We start from the raw sequence: 24,406 nt of genomic DNA, 5'->3' as shown, positions 1-24,406 counted from the left end.
GGCATGTCGGATAATCACAGCATCAGCTGTTATGGCCAAGATGGCGCATCAGCTGGCAGAAGCGGAGGCTCCCCTGGACACAAACCAAGCCGGGGAGCAAGGAAAGGGTGTTTTGAGGCGCTGTAGGGGGCGACCCAGGCTCACAGACTCCGACCGAGCGCAGAGGCGGCTTGAATCCAGAAAGAAGTACGATGTCAGGAGGGTGTACCTCGGAGAGTCGCACAAGCTGTGGAGTGATCTCCGCAGGCGGACCGGTCTGAGCGACGCCGGGCTGGCAGAACATCTCATCCTACTCAACTCCACTTATGGAGAAAAATACCAGCGGAAATACTGCGGGTAGGAATGTGCTGCAGACACGTTATCTAACCAGAGTGGTATATTGACTGGCTGTTTTCTTCAGTCAGACATTGCTCTTCACATTTGTGCTAGTTTTCATCTTAAAGGGCACTTATTGTTATCACTGGCCCCTACGAGGGTATATTTTCATAATTCACTGTTCAAAAATAATCCTTGTTTATGCCCTGTTTCAGTCCCTCTGTTCATTCTCACTCCCCCTCCCCTTAAGCCAACTCTTTTCCAATTTGCTGCCTATAGCAAACAGAAGGTTTGAACTAAATGTTGCCATTTGTAACATCATGTTTAATACGAGTACCCACCATTGTAACAGTATGATAAAAAGCAAGCAAAAGCACAATAGTTCAACTTTAGATAAGTACTGTTTATTTGTTGTGTCTAATCTGAGTTTTCCAAATGATGTGTTTCGGTGTTGCAGGAAGAAGATTACCCCAGAAGTCTCGGCAAAACAGAAAAGAGGTGTGTGGAGCCATTATTACATGGAAATATTTCCAAATGAAGCACGTAGGGTTTGAGGTTGGGAATGAAGTCCGTTTAAAGCGGCTCAGTTATTTGGTGTATCAAACTGGAGCTTGCCTAAATGTTTTCTAGAGAAAAGTGCTTGCATCAAGTTAATTACACAGACAATAAAGATCCAAAATTTCACAAAGATCTAGAAAAACAGTTTTGAGGTTATAACTTAAAACGAGTATTGTATTACACATTTCTCATTATTTTTCAAGCAGTGTGTGAGGATTTCTTTACTTATTCCAACATAAAACTTGAGTACAGTGCCACATCCCAACACGAATCCCTATCCTAAAGCGGATATACATGAAATGTTTCTCATATTGTTTAAGTGTGAACGCAAATGTTACTGCATTTTCTAATGTTTTATAACTAAAATCAAGTTTTCAACATTATCAACATGTTATGAAAAATGAAAAAAATAGTATTAATTACATAACTGTATGTGAAATGTAATCAAAGCAGTCAAACAGCTACAACTTATTTAGGTTTCGGCTGGTCTCCTCTCCTCTCAGTGCAGCTACTATTCTTAGATCACTCCCTGGGTGTCTCGTTCTACATGCTTGCACCCTCCATCTGCAAATTTACCATCTACCTCAAACTTGTGGCATAGAGCAAACATTCATATCTGTGTCAGACTGATCAGACGTTCACCAGTTATTAGAGGCAAGTCTGCAACTCAGAAGACATCTTCAAACATTCGAAGATGTCTTCCATGTCAAAGCCTGAGTGCAACCAGGAGCATGCTCATTTGTGTGGTGCTGCAATGTGAATTCCTTCAATAAATATCCTGATCTGTGGCACTTTGGCACTCCCTGTGCCATCATGCTGCTTAGGGCAATATTGTTCTTCATCATCTTCACCAAAAAGAAATTGTAATTGAAGCGTTGCTGTTTTGACTCAGTGGAGGAGATCTAGTGCAAGAGTTATGTTAGACCAGGACTTCCACGGAGTGATCTAAAATAAGCAGCAGTTCTGCAAACGTGCACAAGGAGGTCACCTTGAAGCCAACTGTGACCAAATTTAAATATTTTTGCTTAGTGCATGTTTACACTGACTCAACATTTATTCTTCTTCGCTGAGAAATCAACTTTTGTGTAAGCTATTACTGCATGTGTTGAGTCTTAGTTGCATGATATGTGGTTAATCTCATTCTATAAACTGTTTATCCAACAAAAATTCATCTACCATTCATCATCTATCAACTTCTCATATGCCCACCCCGACATACACACTCAGGCAGGAAGCAATGTGTGTCCAGCCTCCAGAGCCTGGTGTGTTGGTACCAGCAGCACTCGCGCTCTTGCCCACACGAGCCCCAGGTCAGAGCTCTAGAGACCCAGTCCAACTTCTCCACCTCTGCAGTCTGGCAATGTGAAGACAACCACTCGTTCGTGCAATACCTCTTCTCACCTCTGGGGGAGGCAAGTGACTCTGAGCATGAGGAGGGAGTGAACAGGGACAGCGATGGAGAGTGTGCAGTCAAAACAGATGTGTCTGTAGTAAAAAGCATAGTGAGCCGGAAGAGAAGGAAGGAGGCTCACACACAGTTTAAAGGTGTGTAGAATTGTACTGTCAGTGTTTGTTTCATTTTGTAGACTTTAGTAAATCCTACATTTCTTAATGACCAACTTGCCCTTTTATTAATCATTCTCTTTTTGTAGATGTGGGAGAAAATGTGGATGTTTCTGAGGAACATCAGGAAACTGTAAGCCAGGTAGAAGAGGTTGTAGTTCCGAACCCTGAGGCCAGCGTAGTGGCGTCTTCCAAGGATGCTCCGCTGACAGGACAGCCTATGTGGGAAGTGGAGATGGTGCGACAGCAAGGCTCCCTCACAGCGGCTTTTCACTCCGTCCCCACAGAGGAAGAGGAGGAGACTGAAGATCTGAGGCAAGCTAAGGATGGAGGGGAAGAGGAACGCCTCAGAGAAGAGGAAGTCAGGACTGTTACGCACGATTATGAGTGCGTTATGACAGCATCCTTAGCTGATGAACTTGACAAGTCTGATGAGGACCTGGTGCTGTCGCAGAGCCTGAGTGGCTCAGTGCGCCTGGGTGCTCAGACAGAACTGTCAGTCCCACCAACCATGCAAGTCCAAGAGCAGAGCGAACTGTTTGAGCCTCAGACTCTGCAAACGGTGGTGACCGGCTGTGAGATTCCTGACCAGAGGACGGCTTTGGAGGGCTCACAGGTAGGTAAACGAGTATCTCACAGAGATAAGACTGCAGGAGGAGTGTGTTACTCTTTTTCATAAACTACAATTCCCATCATTCCTAGTTAATTATCATCACTGGCCCCAGCTACGAAGCCCTGGCATCCGAGGGAATCCAACTCAACATGGGAGGAGGAAATGTGGAGGAAGTCACCTGCACCGTCATCGGGGGCGTCACCTACAACCAGGTGTGCACGGCTGACTCGAAAATCAGAACAGCAGAGGATGAGGACTCCATGACAGGTGCGCTACTTTGGAACTCGAAATTCCTGGACTTTCACATGAAATGTTCCTATATCTCTGAATCTTTTGATGATCATTTGATACTCAAAGTGTTCGGTCTTATTGTAATAACTAAAGCGTCATTAAAATTATCTGATGTTTTATGTCTAAAATGTAACATTTGTTGCTAAAAAATGAGCATAAAAGCTCTGAAGAAGTTTTGAAGTTGTTGTAAGCTCCTAATAAAAACACAGAAATTAACAGTAAAATATTCGACTGTGCGCATCTTGAAAACTGTGAGCATTTTGTGAAAGTTTAGGCTCTAATAGGAAGCACATACATTCTGGGAATTATTTCCACTTTTAAAAGATGCTTACAGTAATCGGCTTCACTAAGTCTGCAGGCTGACTCTGTGAGAGACTGTCGCATGTCCATAACTGACATCACTGGACATGCAATAAAGTGCCTCTTTTTGTTTTGGGTTTATTTACCATCAGCAAACTCAGGAGAAGTATATTTACATAGATTTGAATCATACCCGTTTCATGTAAACATCCCATCCATTGATTTCCATGTGAATAAAACACAGAACTTGGATGTTGTGATATGTTCGTGCTACTGAGATGTGTCAATTCAAGTTATATAAGCATATATATATCTATATCACATGCATTTTAGCGTCACTGCTCGCAGTGGGCATAAACTTTGTAAAACAGGAAGTTCTAGATTATCTGTGTGAATCCATTTTTGCTCTCCTGCAACACGCAGCACCAGTCTGATAGCTTGTGACTAAATCCAGCCAACACCTAATACCAAGAAAGAGTAGCTGAGTGTAATGTGCACTAATTTGCATTTTGTTTTCTTTACACTTTGGATATTAACTTAAATGATTTGAATTTTCTTCGCAGCTCTCAGATTTGACTAATGGGAGTCTTTATGTTTTCTCTAAAATAATTTACCTGTTGTTTCCCTGCAGGTTTGACTGACAAACAACTGCTGCAGCCCAGTGTTGACACTTTGGAGCTGGGCAGTGACAGACAGCTGCAGAGGAGTCTGAGCAGGTTTGAGACTCACGCACTCAACATAATCTTAAAAGCAAATAGAGAATGCTAATGTCATCAGGTCACTGTTCTAAGTTGGTCTCCTTAGTGTGCCGCTCAGTCCACTGTGCCCCTTTTTGCAATGCCAGGTCAAAGAGAAGCAGACGAGGCCCGGTGATCGAGGCTGATGGGATGCTTAAGATGTTCCACTGTCCGTACGAGGGCTGCAGTCAAGTCTATGTAGCAATCAGCAGCTTTCAGGTAAAGTTATTTAGTCGCGCTCTGCATTTGAGCTTTTTCTGTTTCCGCACACGAGATCTAAATGTTTGCTCTCTGTAGAATCACGTGAACCTAGTTCACAGGAAAGGAAGGACAAAAGTTTGCCCCCACCCTGGCTGTGGAAAAAAATTCTACCTGTCGAACCATCTGCATCGCCACATGATCATCCATTCAGGTGAGTTCACAAAAGACGCCCCGGTTTATTGCCTGCATGTCTTCTGCATATACTCCCAAATGTAAACATGAATATTCCTACAGGCGTTAGAGATTTTATCTGTGAGACTTGTGGAAAGTCATTTAAACGCAAAAATCACCTGGAGGTTCACAGGCGGACCCACACAGGAGAAACACCACTCCAGTAAGTCACTAATGCTTCAAACAGATCCTATTGTTACTCTTTTTAGTAATTAAACCCTCAGAAGTTCAGATCACTGTTGCTTTATATTGGAATTAAAATGTGGAGCAATTGTTGAGTCACTGGTCTCTCTGGGAGCTAAATTTATTACATGGCCCCAAATATTAACATTCTCACGTACATCTTGTCACCCACGTCATCGTCATCATCTGTCAGATGTGAAATCTGTGGCTACCAGTGTCGCCAGCGTGCATCCCTGAACTGGCACATGAAGAAACACACTCCAGAGGCCCACTACAACTTCACCTGTGAGTTCTGTGACAAGAGGTTCGAGAAGCTGGACAGTGTCAAATTCCACAAGTTAAAGAGCCACCCAGACAAGCAGGCAACCTGAGGTGCACAAGCATTACTGGCTGGACACCTCTGAGGCCAAAGGAAGTCTTCCAGTGAAGAGAGAGACTTTGCCGCGTCTGTATTGCCTTGCACATCCAAAGCGATGAACATCAGCCGTGTTCTTACAGGCTGAGGATGAAGGCAGGAGCGATTCGGACTAACAGCTGTGCAGGACGCATGCTGTGTCAGAGGCTAATTTCCTCATTTGGTAAAGAGTGATCCCTAAATATTTCAAGCAACTGTTCACTTACCAGACTTAGCAAAATCAGTCAGAATTAATTTGGTATGTTTTCTGCTTTTGTTTTGTTTTTCAGGACAATTTCCAATATTAAAAAAGAAGAAGTGATTAAACATAGCTGTAAACATTAGCAAGGCTTGTTAACTAGCTTGCTAGTAACTGTTGAGCTAGTTGTGCTTTGTTACATGTTCATTTTTATTTGGGGTTAAAGATTAAGTAAAAGAACCGGTCACAATCATGACCAGCCCACACACCGTGTAGTATTTCCCCACTCTGTGGGAACCAATTCAGGATGCTGCTAGATCTGAGATTCGGCTAATTTTCTTCAGCAGCCATATTTGTTTCCTCTGGCGTGGGCAGACAGTCATGTAGTAATACATGTTTTTGTAGGCTCTGGAAAGTGTCCTGCAGTTACGTAAAGGGCATATTGAAAACATACAAAAAAAATGTATTTTTTTTACTTTAGTATGATCAGTTCATTAATGTGTAACCATGAAGATTTCTGTTTCCTTAAACAATTCAGTTCAGTGTCATTTATATAATGCTAAATCCCAAAAGCTGTCACCTCAAGGTGCTTTATGTGGTAAAGACGATATAAAGTCCAACAATCACATATAAGCAAGCACTTAGCAAAAGTGGGAAGGAAAAACTCACTTTAACAGGAAGAAACCTCCAGCAGAATCAGGCTTAGAGAGGGGCGGCCAGCTTTAACTGGTTGTGGGTGAGCGGAGGGAAACAGGACAAAAGACACTAATGGTATAGAGCTAAAAGATCAAAATAGTGCATCATGGGAAGCCCCCAGGAGCTTAGGTTTATCACAGCTTAACTAAGGGATGGTTCACTGTGACGAGCCCTAGTTTATAAGCTTTATGAAAAAGGAAAATTTGGGTTGCTGGGACAAAAATACTTCACTGGTTTCTTGGCTCTGCTCATTAAAAAGCAAAATCGTCAGCTGATTTAAATATAGCTAAACTCAAATTCAGTCCTTTTCCGAAGCACCATTGCTACGTTTGTATTGATCCCCGGAAGTCTCATTCTGACAACTTACATCTGCGCTCCGCTATAGGACCTCTGGTAAAATGGACTTTTTGTGTGAAGATGACTAAGAAAGTACTTTCAGCTCCCTTGTTATTTTCCAAGTAGATGAATCTGCAAGTTTTAATTTAGCACAGATATTATGTGAGGTTGGTGCAGCTCTAGCATATATCTTGCCTTGGGAGCAGTACTGAGGCTGGGATTGTGTCTCCTCCTGGAGTTGATTTGGTGATCTTTTGCACATAAGATGAATGTGCTAGCCACTACACCATGGAGTCACTAGACTGACCTAAGAGTCATAACTGTTAAGAGAACTGTATTTCTGCCTGTGACCTGGAAACCAAACAACCATTTTCAGCTTACTTTGTCTTTACAAGTTAGAGTATAAAGTCCTGAGCTATCTGATTAGTTGGAAATGGCCTCCTCAAACACAGCAACTATTGTTTGCTCTCCATCAGTGCAGTAAAATTCAAATTTTTATCCATCCTGACAAAGTTAATTCACAACCCTTCTACTTGCTACATTTGGCTTCCTGCTTATTCGCCAAAACTAAATTCAAATTGAAGAGAGTGGTTTTGGCACGTTTGCAGAGAGGAGTGATTTGCTTTTTATGGGCAGAATCACAGAACTGATGGATCCAGGTAACATAAGTGGTCTGTATGTTGTGTCTGTCTACACTGCATGTACAGATTCAAATGTAGGCTTTTCTGTTTCAGTCACTCAAAGCGACCATCAACTGCGTTGCTCAGGAGACGGTATTTATTTGACCACCCCAGTTTTTCCAACTCCCAGAGTCCAATGGGAAAGCATGTGAGATTGATGTGACAGTTTCTCAGGAAATTCACCTTTGTCCTCTTGTCCTGTGACTTTTTTTTTTTTTTTTTTTTTTTTTTTTTTTTTTAAGAAAATGCACTTTTTCCTCTCTTCTGTCACTTTGGCTAACTGGTGAATTAGTAAAAAAATATGTCACTATGACTCATGTTTGTGCCATTTCTTTCTTTTTTCTTAATGACACCTATTCGACACATGATTAATATGCAGGCTGTTTGTGCCTGTTACATAATGCAGCCAGGGTTTGTGTATGTGTGTGTTTTTGAGTGGGTGTGCATAAGGAGTAAGAAGTGTCATGAAAACCATGCAGATGACACCTAGTTATGAAATCTTTTCACAGGATCTGGACCCTGTGAGTCAGAAGAATATTGGACATTAGAAAATGGTTTCAGTATAACGTTTATGTTGGGGCACATTAGATTCCTCCTGGTCACATTAAAATACTGAGATAAGATGCTTAGGAAAGAAATGACAGGTTTTCCAAGTGAAATATGAGGTCATCCAATAGGCTACAAAGATTTATTTAGCCTTCGAGTCTGCTGCACCTTAACTCAACATTTTTAGAGTGTTTTTGATCTGTTCTTCTTTCTTTGACAGTTTGAGTGAGTGGTTTTTGACCCTCTTTGATCTTTTTTTATTAGGTTGTGTGATTTCCAAGTAAGCAACATGAGGCCAAAGTCTCAGGAGCAGTCATCTTGCTGAGTACTAACTTTCCATTTATTTAAAGTAAACCTATTATGCTTTCATATACACTCACTCACTGATTTATTTGATACCTTGCTCGTACTGGTGTGGTCCCCATTACAACACATCCCAAAGGGGCTCTATTGGACTGATATCTGGTGACTGTGGAGGTCATTTTAATACAGGAAACTCATCGTCGTGTGCCAGAAACCAGTTTGAGGTGATTCAAACTTTGTGATGTTGTGTGTTAGCAGCCATCAGTGGTCATAAAGGGATGGACATGGTCAGCAACAATACTTAGGTTAGGCTGTGAAGTTTAAACAATTCTCAGTTAGTGCTAATTTGCCAAGAAGCTGTCCTTGGCACCATTACAGCACCACCAGCCTGAACTGGTGATGCAGCAGAAATCAAAACTCATGAGACCAAAACTTTTGCAAAGCAAGTACAGGACATGGCAAACAGCAACACCTGTAAAGGGAAATAAAAATACCACCCACTCACAGATGCACAGTTTCCATTCACTCTGTAAGCACAAACACATCATCCACAGACACCTTAGTAGGACTACTGAACGTAGGGATAAAGATTTTGTAATGAAAACCATTTACTATTTGAATTATGAAGGAATATGATTTGATGTGTGTATGTGTACAAACACAGCTCTATTTAAATGTCAAGAAGCAGTCCTATTGTTCTGATGAATATCAAAGAGAATAGCCGCTCTTCTGATGTTTGTGCAAACTGGCACTCCCTCGCCACGTCATCAAGGTAAACAGCTTCTTTCACATTAGAGTAGAAAAGCACTGTCCCTCTTTCATAGGTGGCCTGCCCTGCTCAGATGGAAGAATCGGGTTTCCCAATTGAGCATAAGATACAGATCTTTTTGTTTTTCTTTTGTTTGTTTTTCCAATTGGGAAAAAGCTCATATTACTTTGGTATAAAAATCACTGTTAATGATTAGTGAGCTGATAGTTAATTGAAGTGCAAATGGTTATTTCAGTGTTAACAAATACTAAAATTCAGAAAGTATTCAAATTTGGTTCATTATGTCATTAGTTTGTATAGTAAAAGAAATTGACTGATGATGGATTACTTAATTCATGCATCAACCCATTAAGAGCTGGATTCAAAATCACACCAAAAGTCAAATTTAAGTTGATTTCTACAAAAAGAAATGGCTTGTAATGGACAGTGACAAGGTTATTGATAGTTACACGCTTATCCAGTAAAGAGGATATACGTTGCATCACAAGACAGCTGAACAGTTTGTTTCACTAACTCATCTACACAAAGCATTTTGTAGAGGGCATAACAAACGTGGCAGTTTGTCTTGAAACAACATCAGTAATCTCCACACTTTGGCTGCTTTCTCAAAAATAGTACTTTGACTTTTCTCTAAATACATTTTTGACTTGACTCTCTAAATTTCAACTTTTTTTCCAAAATAATCAACAAATAATGTTTTTTCTTAATGTGGCACTAATACTCCACACACACACACACAAAAGAGATGTTCACAAAAATTTAAGCGAGTAGGTTTGGTGCCTTAACCTTTAACCTCCTAGGACCTGGCGTCCACATATGTGGACATCACATTTTGCGTTGTCTTGACCACAATAATACATTTTGCTCTACAAGGGCCTGATATCCACGAGGACATTATACTGCCACTGTTCTATCGAAATTTAAAACAAATGTTCTCATATGTGGATATTTGGCCCTTGTAGCGCAAAATCAGGTAAAAAGATAATTCTTTGTTTTTACATTCATCAGGTCCCAATCAGCCCAAATAGCAAAGAGAAATTAAAAATGCAATCATGAAAGAGTTCGGGTTAAAGCAAGTTAAACCCTTTGTCGATTCTAAAGTTTGTGTACAATTCAAGACGTAATAAATTATCTTGACCTTACCAGGTCTTAAAATGAGGTAAATACAACCTCAGATGAACAACAGCATGTGTGTTATTCTTTATTTAACAAAACCTAATCCAGCAGCAGAGTGGGGAAAGTATATTTTATGATTCAATAGCTTGTAGAATCACCTTCAGCAGCAATAACTGAGCAGTGTGTAATGAGGTGTTTGAGCTGATATGCTGTTTGGTTTTCTCCAAATATGGCGCTGTGCATTATCGCCAGCCATCTCCACTTTGGTCTCGTCAGTCCAAAGGATAGTCTGGTGATTTGTTCAGATGCAGCTTTGCAAACCTAAACCGTGTTCGTTCGTTTTCTAAACAAGTCACACCTTTTCACTCTGATCCTAATTATACTGTCATCAGCTTTAACATTTAACATGCAAACTGAGGCCTGTAGAATCTGAGAGATAACTCTTGTTTTTTGGCTTTTTTTTTTTTTTTACAGGTTGTCTGAGCATTGCACGGTCTGATGTTTGGAAGATTACGATATTGTGTTAACACACATGTGAAAGCTACAGAGCAGCAAACTGCCAGAACTCCTGCTTTTATAGAGGTGCTCACACTTAAGCGACTGCATTTGATTATCAGCACCCGGTCGCTACTTACCCTTTTAATTCCTATGGAAGCTGTAAGGGTGTGCTTAGTTTTTCCACACACTGCTACTGCATTTTAGCTCATTTTTGTTAAATAAATAATGACACTTCAATGTAATGTGTTGTGTTGCTATTATACCCTGGTATGTAAAAACCTTAGAACTGAACATTTTTATCCTGAACATGAATAAAATCAAGAAGGCCTCTGAGAACACACCATGGCAGCTCCACAGTCCGGGCAGTATTTACTTTTATGGGAATCATTTAGTATTTTGTATATATTCATTTTGTTTTTTCTTTGTTTCTTTTAAGTGTAGGAAGTTTGTAGTGCAGCAAAAATCAGATACGGGTAACATGACAGATGTTTATACAGGAGTAGGTAATGGATCATACTAGGTTCTAATTTATAATTAACTGGGTATGAATAACTTGAGTTTACTATATAATATTATACTGCATTATAATATTAGCAGCTCATTCTGTTTCTCTTACTTCTCTTCTTTAACGCATTTTTTCTAACGCCAACGTGAAAGAAAGGAAGACGTGAAGTTAGAGGTCAAATGTGTGGCATGATGTTTGGATGCCAACTACATAGTGGGATATTTAGACATCCCATATAGTAGTATCATTTCCAAAGTCTTGCCAATACAAACAAAGGTGGCAGAATGCGAAGCAAAGTTTTAAATATAAAAAAGACATTCTCTGAACATTTGACCTTGAAGAAGAGGTCAGAGGTCAAAGGAATATCATATTTATAATCCCTATATGTCACTCTCTATTTGTCTATATACTGTCAATGCAAACGATGGCAGTGCTAAACATAGTTTTACAAAGCTTTATGTAGTATTGCTGTCACTAACCGTCAGATTAATCTACTGGCCTTTGAGAAAAGGTCCAAGGTCAGATGTGACATGATCTAAATTCTAAATAAATTCTATCTAAACCCTTACTTTTTTCTTTTTTTTATTCATGTTTTGGTCTGACAGCAGAACATAAAAAAACATGGACTACAGGAATAGTTATCACCATACACAAACGCGAAAACAAAATCACAAACAAAAATTTAAACAAAAAAAAGTAAAAACAGAGTGCCTATAAACTTAGCTTGACCTCTGGGTATACTAAACATTTACATCCAATACAAAACACATATCACAACATCCGTCTAAACAGACGTATCCTCTATGTAGTGCAAGAAGGGACCCCAGACCTGATTAAAGATATCTTCTCTCCCCTTAACTCTGTAAGTTACTTGTTCATTTTGGTTCAGTCCATTTCCCTTAATGCAGCAAGAGTTAGATGACTTCAAGTGTCTCAGTATTATCCTGCACCCTGTTATGGCGGCCAGACGCACCCACAGCTTCTGTCTTCCAGATAGATTAATGCTATCTGCTAACAGACTCAGGACACACAAAGCTGGAGACTTCGAGAAATCAAGTTGAAAAAGACCTTTCAAAAGGTTAATGATCCCATCATACATGTGGACATTTTTTTCACATGCATACAGCATATGAACTCAAGTCCCAGCAGGTGTCTTTGTCAACTAAATTCAGTCTGAATAGTTTGCTAGGGGTCCAATAGCTTCTGTGGAGTAATTTGTACTGGATAAGCTGTGATTGCTTTTCGCGTGAGCAACCATACCAACATGCAACCAGCTTCTTCCAACTATCCTCTGAAATCTGGAGTCCCAAATCTCTCTGCCAGCCCAGCTTCAGCCCCTCTAGACCAGCGGTCCCCAACCTTTTTTGCCTCACGGACCGGTTTATGCCCGACAATATTTTCACGGACCGGCCTTTAAGGTGTCGCGGATAAATACAACAAAATAAAACTAGTACCAGTACCGAAATAAAGAAGATTTATTCATAACACACGTGAAAAGACCCAGGAAAACCGAGTTAACGATAAAAACGATAACAAAATAACGCTGAAAACCGATAAAAACCCTGAAAACCATACATTTCACACCTGAGCCTCAACTCTCGCGGCCCAGTACCAAACGACTCACGGACCGGTACTGGTCCGAGGCCCGGGGGTTGGGGACCGCTGCTCTAGACGGGTGATCGTGCCTCTCTGAAGATCCCACAGAATTTAGACGCTTTGATTCTTTGGTTACCAAATAAATCCCCCAACTTAATTCCTGCACTAGCCCACGCATCCCACATGAACGGTTTCTTACCAATTAATAATTTCTTATTATGCCAAATAGAGGCTCTAGAGGTAAAGATGAGGACTGGTTTTAATGAACTGGTGAGCTCTAAACCAAGTCTCTTGTATAAAAGCCAGTACTGGTCTTCCCCTCTGAGTGAAAAAAAGTGTGGGAGTCACTAGGCTTTCCTCAGTCACTACCCAACACAGCTTTCACTCAGGAGAGTTGTTTATCTTAGCTAATTGGGAGAGAGAAAACGTATAATGGTACCAGTCCATCTTGGATAATGCTAATCCACCACTATCTTTGACAGCATGTACTGTGGACCAATTAAAAGATGGCTTTTTGCCTGCCCACACGTACCCTTCCACAATTGTATTATAAAGCTTTAACAGGTTGTGTGGAAACATTATAGGTAACTTAAACAGATTATACTGGAGCTTTGGGGAAATAATCATCTTTACTCCATCTTTTCCTCCAAGCGGGAGATTCTATTCAGTTTCATTAAGAGACTCAATTCCACCTTTCACCGCATTCATGTCATGAACTATCTGCTCCAGAATAGATCTTATGGAAGTCAACTCAGCAGCCACGTTATCTTTGGATAAACCCCTAATGTCAGCTCCATCTAGTGACTCAGCTATTCTGGATAACAAAGTAGCCTAAGAATTGTTGGCTTTGCCACTTCGCCAGGTACGTGTGAAATAATGACTTTTCTAACTCATTCCACTGCAATTGCAGGACCTAGACCAAAATAGAAAAAATCTATGGACCTTAACTTATTTTTTACGAGAGTTTGGGAGGAATACGAGCTCTGCTCCGACTTAAGCTGCTATCCTGGGCGGGCGTACCACGTGACCCTTATCTAAACTCTTTCTATATGTTTACAGTACACACAACACTTTTCAGAATAATATTAGTGATAAGGCTTTTTTTTACTCATAAATCATTGAGTTAACCTTAAAGACTTTGGTGAATGTAAAGCAAATTTTGCAGCTGGCAGAATGACAGACACACAAAAACACACACACGCTACATGACCTCCTCTGCGGAGGTAATAAACAGGAGGTGAATTCAGACACAGACCACAGTCTCTGGGTTCACAGCATGTGATATATCCCACCTGCCTCTTGATTCCAAGTTAGAACATTATGATAGCCATCTAAGTAATGGGTGAGCGCTGTGACTTACAGAGAAGTGTGAGGAACTTTAAAGCTAAAGATATTCTTTACACAACTAAATTACGATCATTCAGAGAAATATGCCCTAAACCAGTGTAGGGCACTTCCCTTAATCCCAATGACACATTCCTGTGTGGAATAAAACATCATCAGTGGTCCTCCAACCTGCATTAAGATCTGACAGGAAAATAAAAAAGATTATTGTCTGAAGCTCAATAGCAACTTTCACTGGTTCTGATTCTGTGATATGATGTGCTGTACGTCCCGACTGCAAGGAGGTACAGGTCATTTGCAAAGCTTTTTCAAGGATTTCAGGGTTAGGCTGGATATTGACTTATCCTTGAGTAAAATTCCTGGATCGAGAATACACATATGACCTGTCCTACTTGATAAGCTGAGTTCAGTGATTGGAAATGAGCCAGAACCAGCCGTGGAAAGGATAATTTTAGATTTGCATACCACCTTTTTCTTTCCATTTGGTTTCATATTTTCTCGAAAGCACACGCCTGTAAAGTGTACCATGGGGCCTCGCTTCCTTTGGTCCATGACCTTTTCAGGGATGAGCTTATTTGCTTGTGTTTTTCATTGTTTACAATGTATTACTTATATAATGTTGAAGTTAAACTCTCAGAGAGATGCATATAGATACATCTGAAACCACATTAGACATTTTCTTTTGTGTAGAGAAAAAAAAATTATTTACAGTTTTCAGTAACTTTAAGATCAGCCTGTGGTTATTGCAAATTCTTACAACTGGTCACATAATTATGCCATATTTACATGCTGTGCTCAAATTAACACCTTGAAACAGAGCAAATGTTGAATGGTTGCTGTGGCCATGCACAGGTGACACAGGTGATCTTTATCCCTCCCTCATTTTCCTCCTCCCTCCCTCCCTTGGGAGCTACAAAGCTAGATCCATGGTGATGTGCTATTACTCAGCTGCGTTGGTCACACCCACCCTCTGCCCTCCCCTCCCTTCACTCTACTTATAATCAGCCAACAGCTCTAAAATAAGAGCAGAATGCTGAAAAAGTCTCTCGCAAGTTGTTTACACATAACACAGCGCCACAGCCACAGCAGCGAGACGTACGTTTCACAGTGTGGGTCATTTTTGTGAAGACAGCAAAACAACAAACCCCTGTGCTCCTGTCACCTCACGGTGTGCTCCCACAGCAGCAGTCTGAATCACAGCAGTGAAGGCAGGAGCCGGAGAACGTCCTCGGATAACACTTGAGAAAAGGTAGGCCGCTTCACTTGGATTCGTTGCTGTTTAACTGTTCTATGAGGCTGCTTCTTGTGAGCGTGTAAGTCTGGCTGTTTTGTTTGAGAACTGTGTCCGCACAGGGAGAGATCCACCCAACAATGATCCTTTGTTTCCTGAGACCTGCCTGCAATTATTCTGTTCAATGGCATCCTTTGAGATTTTTCCATCTGTGTTTTCTTTGATGGTGGTTGTCGAGTTGGAGACAGTTTAGAGGTTTCATGATGCGTTATGTTTGTGTTTTAAAATGAAACCTCTAAACTGTCTCCGTTTAACGCATAAAGTGTAAAATATCTCACCTCCAGACAAGACTGCTACTTCCAGTCAGTACGCCGTTAGGTCCTTTTACAGTAATCGCTGAGGCATTTTGAGATTATCCTGTGACTTGGGCTCATTAATACATCACCAGGCCCACTCCTCAGTGTCAGAGTGCAATCACTGACCTTAAGGAAGCAGGAAGAGCTTAAAGGAGTGAACAAGCTGAAGTTTGGGGGAGTCAAGGCAACAAGTCATTATGCTTGGAGCAGTATCCTGGCATCTGAATGTATGATTAACTTGATGACAACCAGCTTTACTGTAACAGAGCAGCAGAGCTAAATTAATAGAGAAACTACTTCCTGTTGTTGGTTAATGTGATATGTTTGGATGAATAGATGTTTGGTGTAAGCTGATAGGGAATGAAAAGAACTATAAAGGCTGCTGTGGTTTAAATTTTCCAAGAGAGGTGATGCAGAGACGAGGGCACAGGGAATATCCAAATTCCAGGAAGACAGCCTGCTGCTGTACACAGGCGGATTCTGCTCAATCATAGTTGTTAACAACTTGTCTTGTTTCCTAACACCACACAAAGAGCGCTGTTCCCATTCTGGGAACACACACACATGGACGCACACACACATTTGTAAGTGACAATCTTTAAGTGACTCAAAACAGAGGGTGGTAGGAGAAGACTCAGCGACAGCATGCTGTCATCTGTGTGCCTGAGTTTGATGGATGATGCATTGGAGTAAAGAGCCTTGTGCAGAGTCTGCTCGAGGTAGCGAAAGGGTTGTTACACTATACCTAAGTTCAGCCTAAACTCAAACACCAACTCACCCCCACAGCATGTTTAGGGGATGGTGTGCTGGCTGGCGACAGAGTTCGCTGAACATGCAAATACACACACTGGTGTCTTTACTAGGATCTATACCCTCTTTATTCTTAACATTTAAAAATATTATAAAAGGACATAGCAAGTGCAGTGTTTTCCGTTTCAATGGTGAGATGGAAAAAGTCCACACAGAGGAAACATTTGCTTATCAGTAGTGTTCATCTCCCGAATTTGGTTCCTCCCCTCCTTTGCATGCCGACGGGCTTTTTTGTTTTGTTTTGTGTGGTGACAAACTTTCCAGTATAGAGTGAGATTTACTTCCTCTATCGTCACCTCTCTTCTCCCATTACTGCTAAACCAAAAGCGCTCACTCAAGTTCCCCAATAGGTCACATGTGCACCGTGAGTGACCTCATAGTGTAAATGACAGGTTCAAGTGTTTAAGATAAGCTATTAAGCTCGCAAAGGCTAAAAGGTGACAAGCGTTTGAGGCTACCCCACCCTGTGCCCTCCCTGCTCACAGAGGAGGCAGCTCTGGTAATTCATTGGCTAATTTGCTTCTTCAAGGAAGTAGTGAAACCCGAGACAACAGGTGAGCAGGATGATTAATGCTCTTTACAGAAAAATACATTCATGCAGGTAAAAAATAAGTGCTCTTAGTGAAATTAAACCAGACCAATGTTGACAAATGTGTCTCTTTCTTCGTCTCACTGTAGGTAGAAATATCAGCAGCAAAAATGGGATGCTTTCAATTCCTCAAATTCATGATGTTTGCGTTCAACGGCATCATCTTTGTAAGTAAAGACTCTCATTGTTTAAGTTTGAAGGACGCTGACAGTTACTTACATTTTTCTTTAGTGTGACTCAGCAGTGCTGTGTAGTCTGAATGTTGTACAAAAGCATACAAATACAAATAGAGATAAGGTCACATGCTAATTCTGTAGTCACACTGAGTCACTAGTTATTTTTACACCACCAACAAGAGTTGTAAACTGTAAATTGCACATTACAAATATTTTCAAAACATTCACTATTGCACTTATGTATTTAAAGTTATTAGAGTAAAAATGCATTTTCTACAAGACATTCTCAAGACAAAACCCTCTCTGCCTAAGTCTTCACAGACAAAAGCATGGTAGCAGTCACCCATGACAAAAAAACTAACTGTCTGTGACGTGCTCTTTTAACTTCTCCACCCTCCACGTGTCTTTTCTTCAGCTGGCAGGTGTTGCCATCTTGGGTGTTGGGATCTGGGTGAAGGTGGATAGCGGTTCCGTCCTTAACTTTCTCGGGAAAATTGACAACATGCCAACAGAGCTAAGTCAGGTGCTCAATGTGGGCTACCTGTTGATTGCAGTAGGGATCCTGCTGGTCATCATCGGCTTTCTAGGCTGCTGTGGAGCCATGAAGGAGAGCAAGTGTATGCTACTGCTGGTAGGTTGTTGCCTGCTATTTTACAGAGACTTAAATAAATACTTTGACATTTTGGTGCACATTCTTGATTGTAGAGCCCTTGAAGATCAATAGGGCAGTAATTTTTATTTTACACAAGTACAGTACACAAGTCATTTATCTAGTACAAATGTAATAATTTATTGTGTAAAATGCATATAGCCAACAAATAAGTGAAAGAACTCACCAGCCCGGTTTCGGTTCCATCTTTCAGTGTCATTCGAGGAAAATTTGTCGCTCTTACATAGTCACACCATTTCAAGTTCTCTTTATGATTATGTGTGTTTTGTAAATCTAAAGTCATTAGAGGTGCATATGAAGTTACAGTAAGTAATCTAGTGCAAAAAGGGTATTTTATTCAACATTTTCCTAACTTTGTTTAGACTGTTTTATATGTAGAGCACACAGCAGCGTAAGTATGCCAGCAAATCATAAACATGAAAGTGCAGTTAGGTTTTCTGCAAAACAGTAAAAAATGTGTACCAGTGGACCATAGACTGTATATAAAAATGGAACAGTGCTAGCAATAGTTTTAGGTTCCATAATTTGAAACCTTAAATTTACAGCTGTTTTTTGGGGGGGGTTTTTTGAGTTTGAGTTTGAGTGACAATACAGAGGTTAGGATATAAAGGTTAAGGAACTATGTTGTCATTTATTGCTATCAAGCTTGGTTAGCAAGCCACATCTATAAACTCTAACAGAGAATTTTTGGCACAGCAGTTATGACCTTTAGCAAATGTATTTCCCTACACAGAGCCTACGCAGTGCAGTTTTGGTAGTGTTACTAAAAAAAAGTAACGAATCACACATTGCTCATTAGTTTTCTTAGAAGTAATGAAGTACTTTATTTATTAACTTGCCAGAGAAAGTAATTACTCGTTGCATTACTTCATTGTTGGTCTATAAAATGACTTGGATTGTACATAATTACCAGTTAACAATGTAAGCCTTAGGCTTCAGTTCTGCTAATAACACAAATCCCTATCCTTATGAAGACACATGTAGGATCTTTCTTTTAGTATTATAAACACAAAGCCAACAACACAAAGCAAAGATGAAGACCAGCCCAAAGAGACTTCAAAGCGATCACCACAGTGATTCCACTTTAGAAACATAAACAGGTAGAAACAGAGGCTGGAGCCTGACTGTTCATCTGTTTATTACCTGCTGAAGTTCAGGGTCTGGCTGCTGGGCTAGGGTCAGCAAGTGCTACACTTTAACATCACTCAGGGTTCTTGGCTAGCTTTGCATTAGCGTGTTGTCCATGTAGATGATTGCAAAGACCTGAAGTTGTGTTATCAGCATAATGTGGTTGTTTCTGTCCTGGATGCAGTTTGCACTTTACCATTGCACTCTTGTCCTTGTGCAATAAGAATAAAAGTAATGTCCATATCAACAATGCAGACCATCATTTTCCTCCTCCTGTACACAAACTGAAATCAGCTTTTCTCTACGGTCCACGGTTCTCCAGGGACCAACAACTCAAGCTACGGTTGCCCACAGGCTGGATGTTTGCGACACTGTTCCCCAGTGTCAGTAAACAACATGTAAACAACAGGTTGCAAAACTTTATTCTAGTCTGTGGACAAAGGCACTAGAGAGCAATGATTTAACTTTAAAAGGAGAAACAGACAAACACAGATGCCTGGTACCTGCTACTTAGGCCACATGTTACTCCCAGCTATAGCAAGTAACAAGTACAGTCAATCCAGTAATAGTGGAGTGTCTGATTTTTAAAGTAGAATATGTAGCGCCATTTATCCAACACTAGCTTGACCTGGAGTACAATCCATTGCCTTTAATCTTCGTACTAAAAACACAGCTGCAGCAGGTTAACAGATAAAGCTTGGTCCGTGCTCTGTGTATGGCTAATTTACCAAGAAAAATACACAACAGTGGCAGGACAGATTACAAGTTTTTCTGCTTACACCCACTTCTGCTATCTTGGATTGTGAAGCTAGTGTTGGTGTGGCTGCTCTGACCGTCAGAGTAGGAAGTCGGACTTTCTGATCGTTTCAACAGCAAACTCATGATTCCTGACTTTCCACCTCGAATGGATCAAAGCATAAGTAACAAGATGAATAGCTGTATTATTTAATCACCAAAATGAAGAACAAACATTTTTGGAAGTCCGTGACAGGGGAAAGAACTTAATTGGTTTTCGCACTTCAGCTTTGGCTTCATGTTCCACCTTCTGAGCTCCCACACCAACACTATAAAGACATTATTTTTGCTAAGCTAGCCAGTTGCTGACTATATCTCCATGTTTGTTTGTAATTGTTTATGCAAGAAAGATAATTTATTGATACTTTGTGAAAATGAAAGGTTAAAATTATTACTGAAAATACTCTCTCAAGCAATTTTTTTATTTTATTTTTTTAAGCTACACTTTAAACAAACCCATTCCAATAATGGATATTCTTATCTCCTCAACAGTTTTTTATCATAGTCTTGCTGATCTTCATAGCAGAGGTAGCAGGAGCAGTGGTTATTTTGGTATTCAGACCGCTGGTAAGTCTCTAAAGAACTTACAGAGATAATCTTAGTAGCTGCATTATCATGACTATTTGAATGCAAAATTTGCTTCATGTGTCTATGTTAGGCTGAGGAGCTGTTTAACAAGGTTGGCCAGGCAGCAGTGAAGAACATCAAGCAGGACTATGGGAACAATACTGACGTCACAGGACTGTGGAATTCGACAATGAGCACGGTACAAAAATCTGCTAACCAATGAAGTCAATGACTTCTGTTTTCACCAACGCTTTTGGTAACGTGCACACTTTTTCTGTCTACACTAGTTTAAATGTTGTGGATTCTACAACTCATTAGACTTCGAGGGGTCTCCTTACTATAAAAGCCACAACAATACATTTCCACCACAGTGCTGTTTGAACTCTGGAAGCGCATGCACTAATGGGGTAAGGAAAATTCAAAGTAGTACAAAAAATAAAATAATTCAAAATGTCTTTTTAATTATGATATTTCTTTAATCTACACCTACTACATATTTTCTTTAGACAATCACTGGTTGCTTCCCAAAGATCCGGAAGCTGATTGACGATAACACCGCTGCTATTGTGGGAGTGGCGCTCGGGATTGCAGCTCTGGAGGTATGACACCACCGTTATATTAAGATGAACTATATGGTGAATGGATGTTTCATTTTTCTCCCTTAGCACCTTTTCTTACCTTATTTTTGAAATTTTATTCCCTCAGTTATGTGCCATGGCTGTCTCGATGATCCTTTACTGCAGGATAAAATCTGAAAGTGTCTAACTAGAAATGACAAAGACCTCAGAGGAATCCCTTAAATCACTGGAATCTTTCTACTTCTTTTATCACTTCCTGTAATAAAAGTCTTGTGCAATCCGATTAATAATTTAACGTAACAAATCTATTTTTGCTACATTTAAATCTCGCTAATAGAGGCAATTAACGAATGTATTTTATCCATGTAAACATCTATGTATGTAAGTATGCTATCTACTTAATCAGCTAAGCACACTGTATACACACACACACACACACACACACACACACACTGTGTATTTGACCAGTGATTATTTATTATGGTCCGTTAATGAGGAATTCAGTGATTAATGTATTCATTGTGATAATGAAACATAACCTGTCGTCAATATTGGACACTGAAAGGACTGCTATAAAAGGAGCGGGGGTTTTGTTTGTTTGTTTGTTTTTGTTTTGCACAATTCAGCTTGTAAAATAGCACCAAAGTTGATACATGATATGTTTATATGGTCTAAAAGTGACTGATTCTTAAATAAAGTCCACATTTCTGGGAGTTTTTGAACTGGCTACAAACATTTGTGCCATTTTAGAGAAGCTCTGATGGTAAGGGCAGGTAAGAAGTGACTAATTTATTATTTATTACACTTTATTACACAAGAAAACACATTTGTCATATAGAGGTTACCTTTTACTTTTTACTACAGAGTTTAACTTATCTGAAACCATTAAGACAGTAAACATGAGCTCAAATGTGAAATTCTACATGTTCATTTATAACCTGGAGCAAATGGAAGCTTTAATTTGAGGAGAAGGCTTCTTTGTTTGACTCAGGCAGCATGAATTACCTACATAGAAACTGTTAGCAGAAATGAAGTTTCTCATCCTGGTTTAGTTGTGTATAAATTTGGACTCTGGCTTCATTGGACACTTAGAGTCTGGACAGAAACTTCCTGATGCTGAGTGAACAGTTGATCTTTGGAATTTGCTGGTTAATAAAAGTACAGGACAAGGGTTAAATGACTTGTCTGAGACAATTTGCCTCCAATGATTTTCACCATGTAATAAATACACTTAACGGCCATTATATTAGTTACACCTTGCTCTGACCCAATACCACAAATGGAGACTCATCAGACAAGGCGATATTTTTCCAGTCTTGTTTTGTCCAATTTTGGTGAGCCTGCACAAATTGTAGCCTCAGGTTTCTTTTCTTAGCTGACATGAGGGGCACCCGGCGAGATCTTCTGCTTCAAGGTTTGCTTTGTTGTGCGTTCACAGTTGCTCTTCTGCAAACTTTAGTTGTAACAAGCAGTTATTTGAGTTGCTGTTGCCTTCCTGACCATTCTCTGCAAACCCTAGAGGTGCTTGTGTGGGAAAATCCCAGTAAGTCAGCAGTTTTTAAAAATACTAAGGCCAGCCCCTGAGACAAACGGTCATGCTGCAGTCACTAAGGAGCAGCTGAACAGGTGCTCTGCTGTCCTTCCATGAATCTTGCAATACAGTGGCTTGCAAAAGTATTCGGCTCCCTTGAACTTTTCCACATTTTGTCACATTACAGCCACAAACATGAATCAATTTTATTGGAATTCCAGGTGAAAGACCAATACAAAGTGGTGTACACGTGAGAAGTGGAACGAAAATCATACATGATTCCAAACAGTTTTTACAAATAAATAACTACAAAGTGGGGTGTGCGTAATTATTCAGCCCCCTTTGGTCTGAGTGCAGTCAGTTGCCCATAGACATTGCCTGATGAGTGCTAATGACTAAATAGAGTGCACCTGTGTGTAATCTAATGTCACTACAAATACAGCTGCTCTGTGATGGCCACAGAGGTTGTCTAAGAGAATATTGGGAGCAACAACACTATGAAGCCCAAAGAACACACCAGACAGGTCAGGGATAAAGTTATTGAGAAATTTAAAGCAGGCTTAGGCTACAAAAAGATTTCCCAAGCCTTGAACATCCCACGGAGCACTGTTCAAGCCATCATTCAGAAATGGAAGGAGTATGGCACAACTGTAAACCTACCAAGACAAGGCCGTCCACCTAAACTCACAGGCCGAACAAGGAGAGCGCTGATCAGAAATGCAGCCAAGAGGCCCATGGTGACTCTGGACGAGCTGCAGAGATCTACAGCTCAGGTGGGGGAATCTGTCCATAAGACAACTATTAGTCGTGCACTGCACAAAGTTGGCCTTTATGGAAGAGTGGCAAGAAGAAAGCCATTGTTAACAGAAAACCATAAGAAGTCCCGTTTGCAGTTTGCCACAAGCCATGTGGAGGACACAGCAAACATGTGGAAGAAGGTGCTCTGGTCAGATGAGACCAAAATGGAACTTTTTGGCCAAAATGCAAAACGCTATGTGTGGCGGGAAACTAACACTGCACATCACTCTGAACACACCATCCCCACTGTCAAATATGGTGGTGGCAGCATCATGCTCTGGGGGTGCTTCTCTTCAGCAGGGACAGGGAAGCTGGTCAGAGTTGATGGGAAGATGGATGGAGCCAAATACAGGGCAATCTTGGAAGAAAACCTCTTGGAGTCTGCAAAAGACTTGAGACTGGGGCGGAGGTTCACCTTCCAGCAGGACGACGACCCTAAACATAAAGCCAGGGCAATAATGGAATGGTTTAAAACAAAACATATCCATGTGTTAGAATGGCCCAGTCAAAGTCCAGATCTAAATCCAATCGAGAATCTGTGGCAAGATCTGGAAACTGCTGTTCACAAACGCTGTCCATCTAATCTGACTGAGCTGGAGCTGTTTTGCAAAGAAGAATGGGCAAGAATTTCAGTCTCTAGATGTGCAAAGCTGGTAGAGACATACCCTAAAAGACTGGCAGCTCTAATAGCAGCAAAAGGTGGTTCTACAAAGTGTTGACTCAGGGGGCTGAATAATTACGCACACCCCACTCTGCAGTTATTTATTTGTTAAAAAATGTTTGGAATCATGTATGATTTTCGTTCCACTTCTCACGTGTACACCACTTTGTATTGGTCTTTCACCTGGAATTCCAATAAAATTGATTCATGTTTGTGGCTGTAATGTGACAAAATGTGGAAAAGTTCAAGGGGGCCGAATACTTTTGCAAGCCACTGTATATGTTTGGTGGAGATAAATAGGCAGGGTCTGTCAAGGTCTACAAAGACCAGCATCCTATTATCATTAACAAATCCTTTCACAGAAAAAAATATTACATTGAATCAGCATCGAACCTACTTGGTTCTTACAACATCCATTCATGACTAATGATGGATGGATATGTGAACTCTTTAAAGAGCAGGATGAATGAAATCAGAAAGGCTAGACTTTGAAACAATGAGAAAATGTGTTTAAAAATATGGCACCAAAGCTCATATTGGTG

General features: G+C 40.5%; 2 protein-coding genes across 3 annotated transcripts; both read left to right on the top strand.

Annotated features, from left to right (window-relative positions):
* The first annotated feature begins 1 nt into the window (after position 1).
* On the top strand, positions 2–7,610 carry znf653 (zinc finger protein 653). Of its 2 annotated transcripts, none has more exons than XM_005468536.3 (10): positions 2–336; positions 773–813; positions 2,101–2,418; positions 2,526–3,052; positions 3,139–3,316; positions 4,272–4,356; positions 4,485–4,596; positions 4,675–4,789; positions 4,873–4,972; positions 7,352–7,610. In XM_005468536.3, exons 1-10 carry the CDS (start codon positions 32–34, stop codon positions 7,458–7,460), a joined length of 1,890 nt encoding a protein of 629 aa, XP_005468593.1. In that variant the 5' UTR covers positions 2–31; the 3' UTR covers positions 7,461–7,610. The 2 variants fall into 2 exon arrangements, with proteins under 2 accessions (XP_005468593.1, XP_003443200.2); XM_003443152.4 differs by having other exon boundaries at positions 5,186–7,610.
* Positions 7,611–14,960: 7,350 nt separating this feature from the next.
* On the top strand, positions 14,961–21,587 carry tspan34b (tetraspanin 34b). The gene is made up of 8 exons (XM_003443059.5): positions 14,961–15,223; positions 17,050–17,127; positions 17,552–17,767; positions 20,222–20,296; positions 20,388–20,495; positions 20,584–20,703; positions 20,803–20,895; positions 21,002–21,587. Exons 2-8 carry the CDS (start codon positions 17,071–17,073, stop codon positions 21,059–21,061), a joined length of 729 nt encoding a protein of 242 aa, XP_003443107.1. The 5' UTR covers positions 14,961–15,223; positions 17,050–17,070; the 3' UTR covers positions 21,062–21,587.
* Positions 21,588–24,406: the final 2,819 nt, after the last annotated feature.

This window comes from Oreochromis niloticus, linkage group LG4 (assembly GCF_001858045.2).
Source record: "Oreochromis niloticus isolate F11D_XX linkage group LG4, O_niloticus_UMD_NMBU, whole genome shotgun sequence".
NCBI classification, from domain to species: Eukaryota; Metazoa; Chordata; class Actinopteri; order Cichliformes; family Cichlidae; genus Oreochromis; species Oreochromis niloticus.
This window is presented reverse-complemented; position numbering and strand designations above follow the sequence as displayed.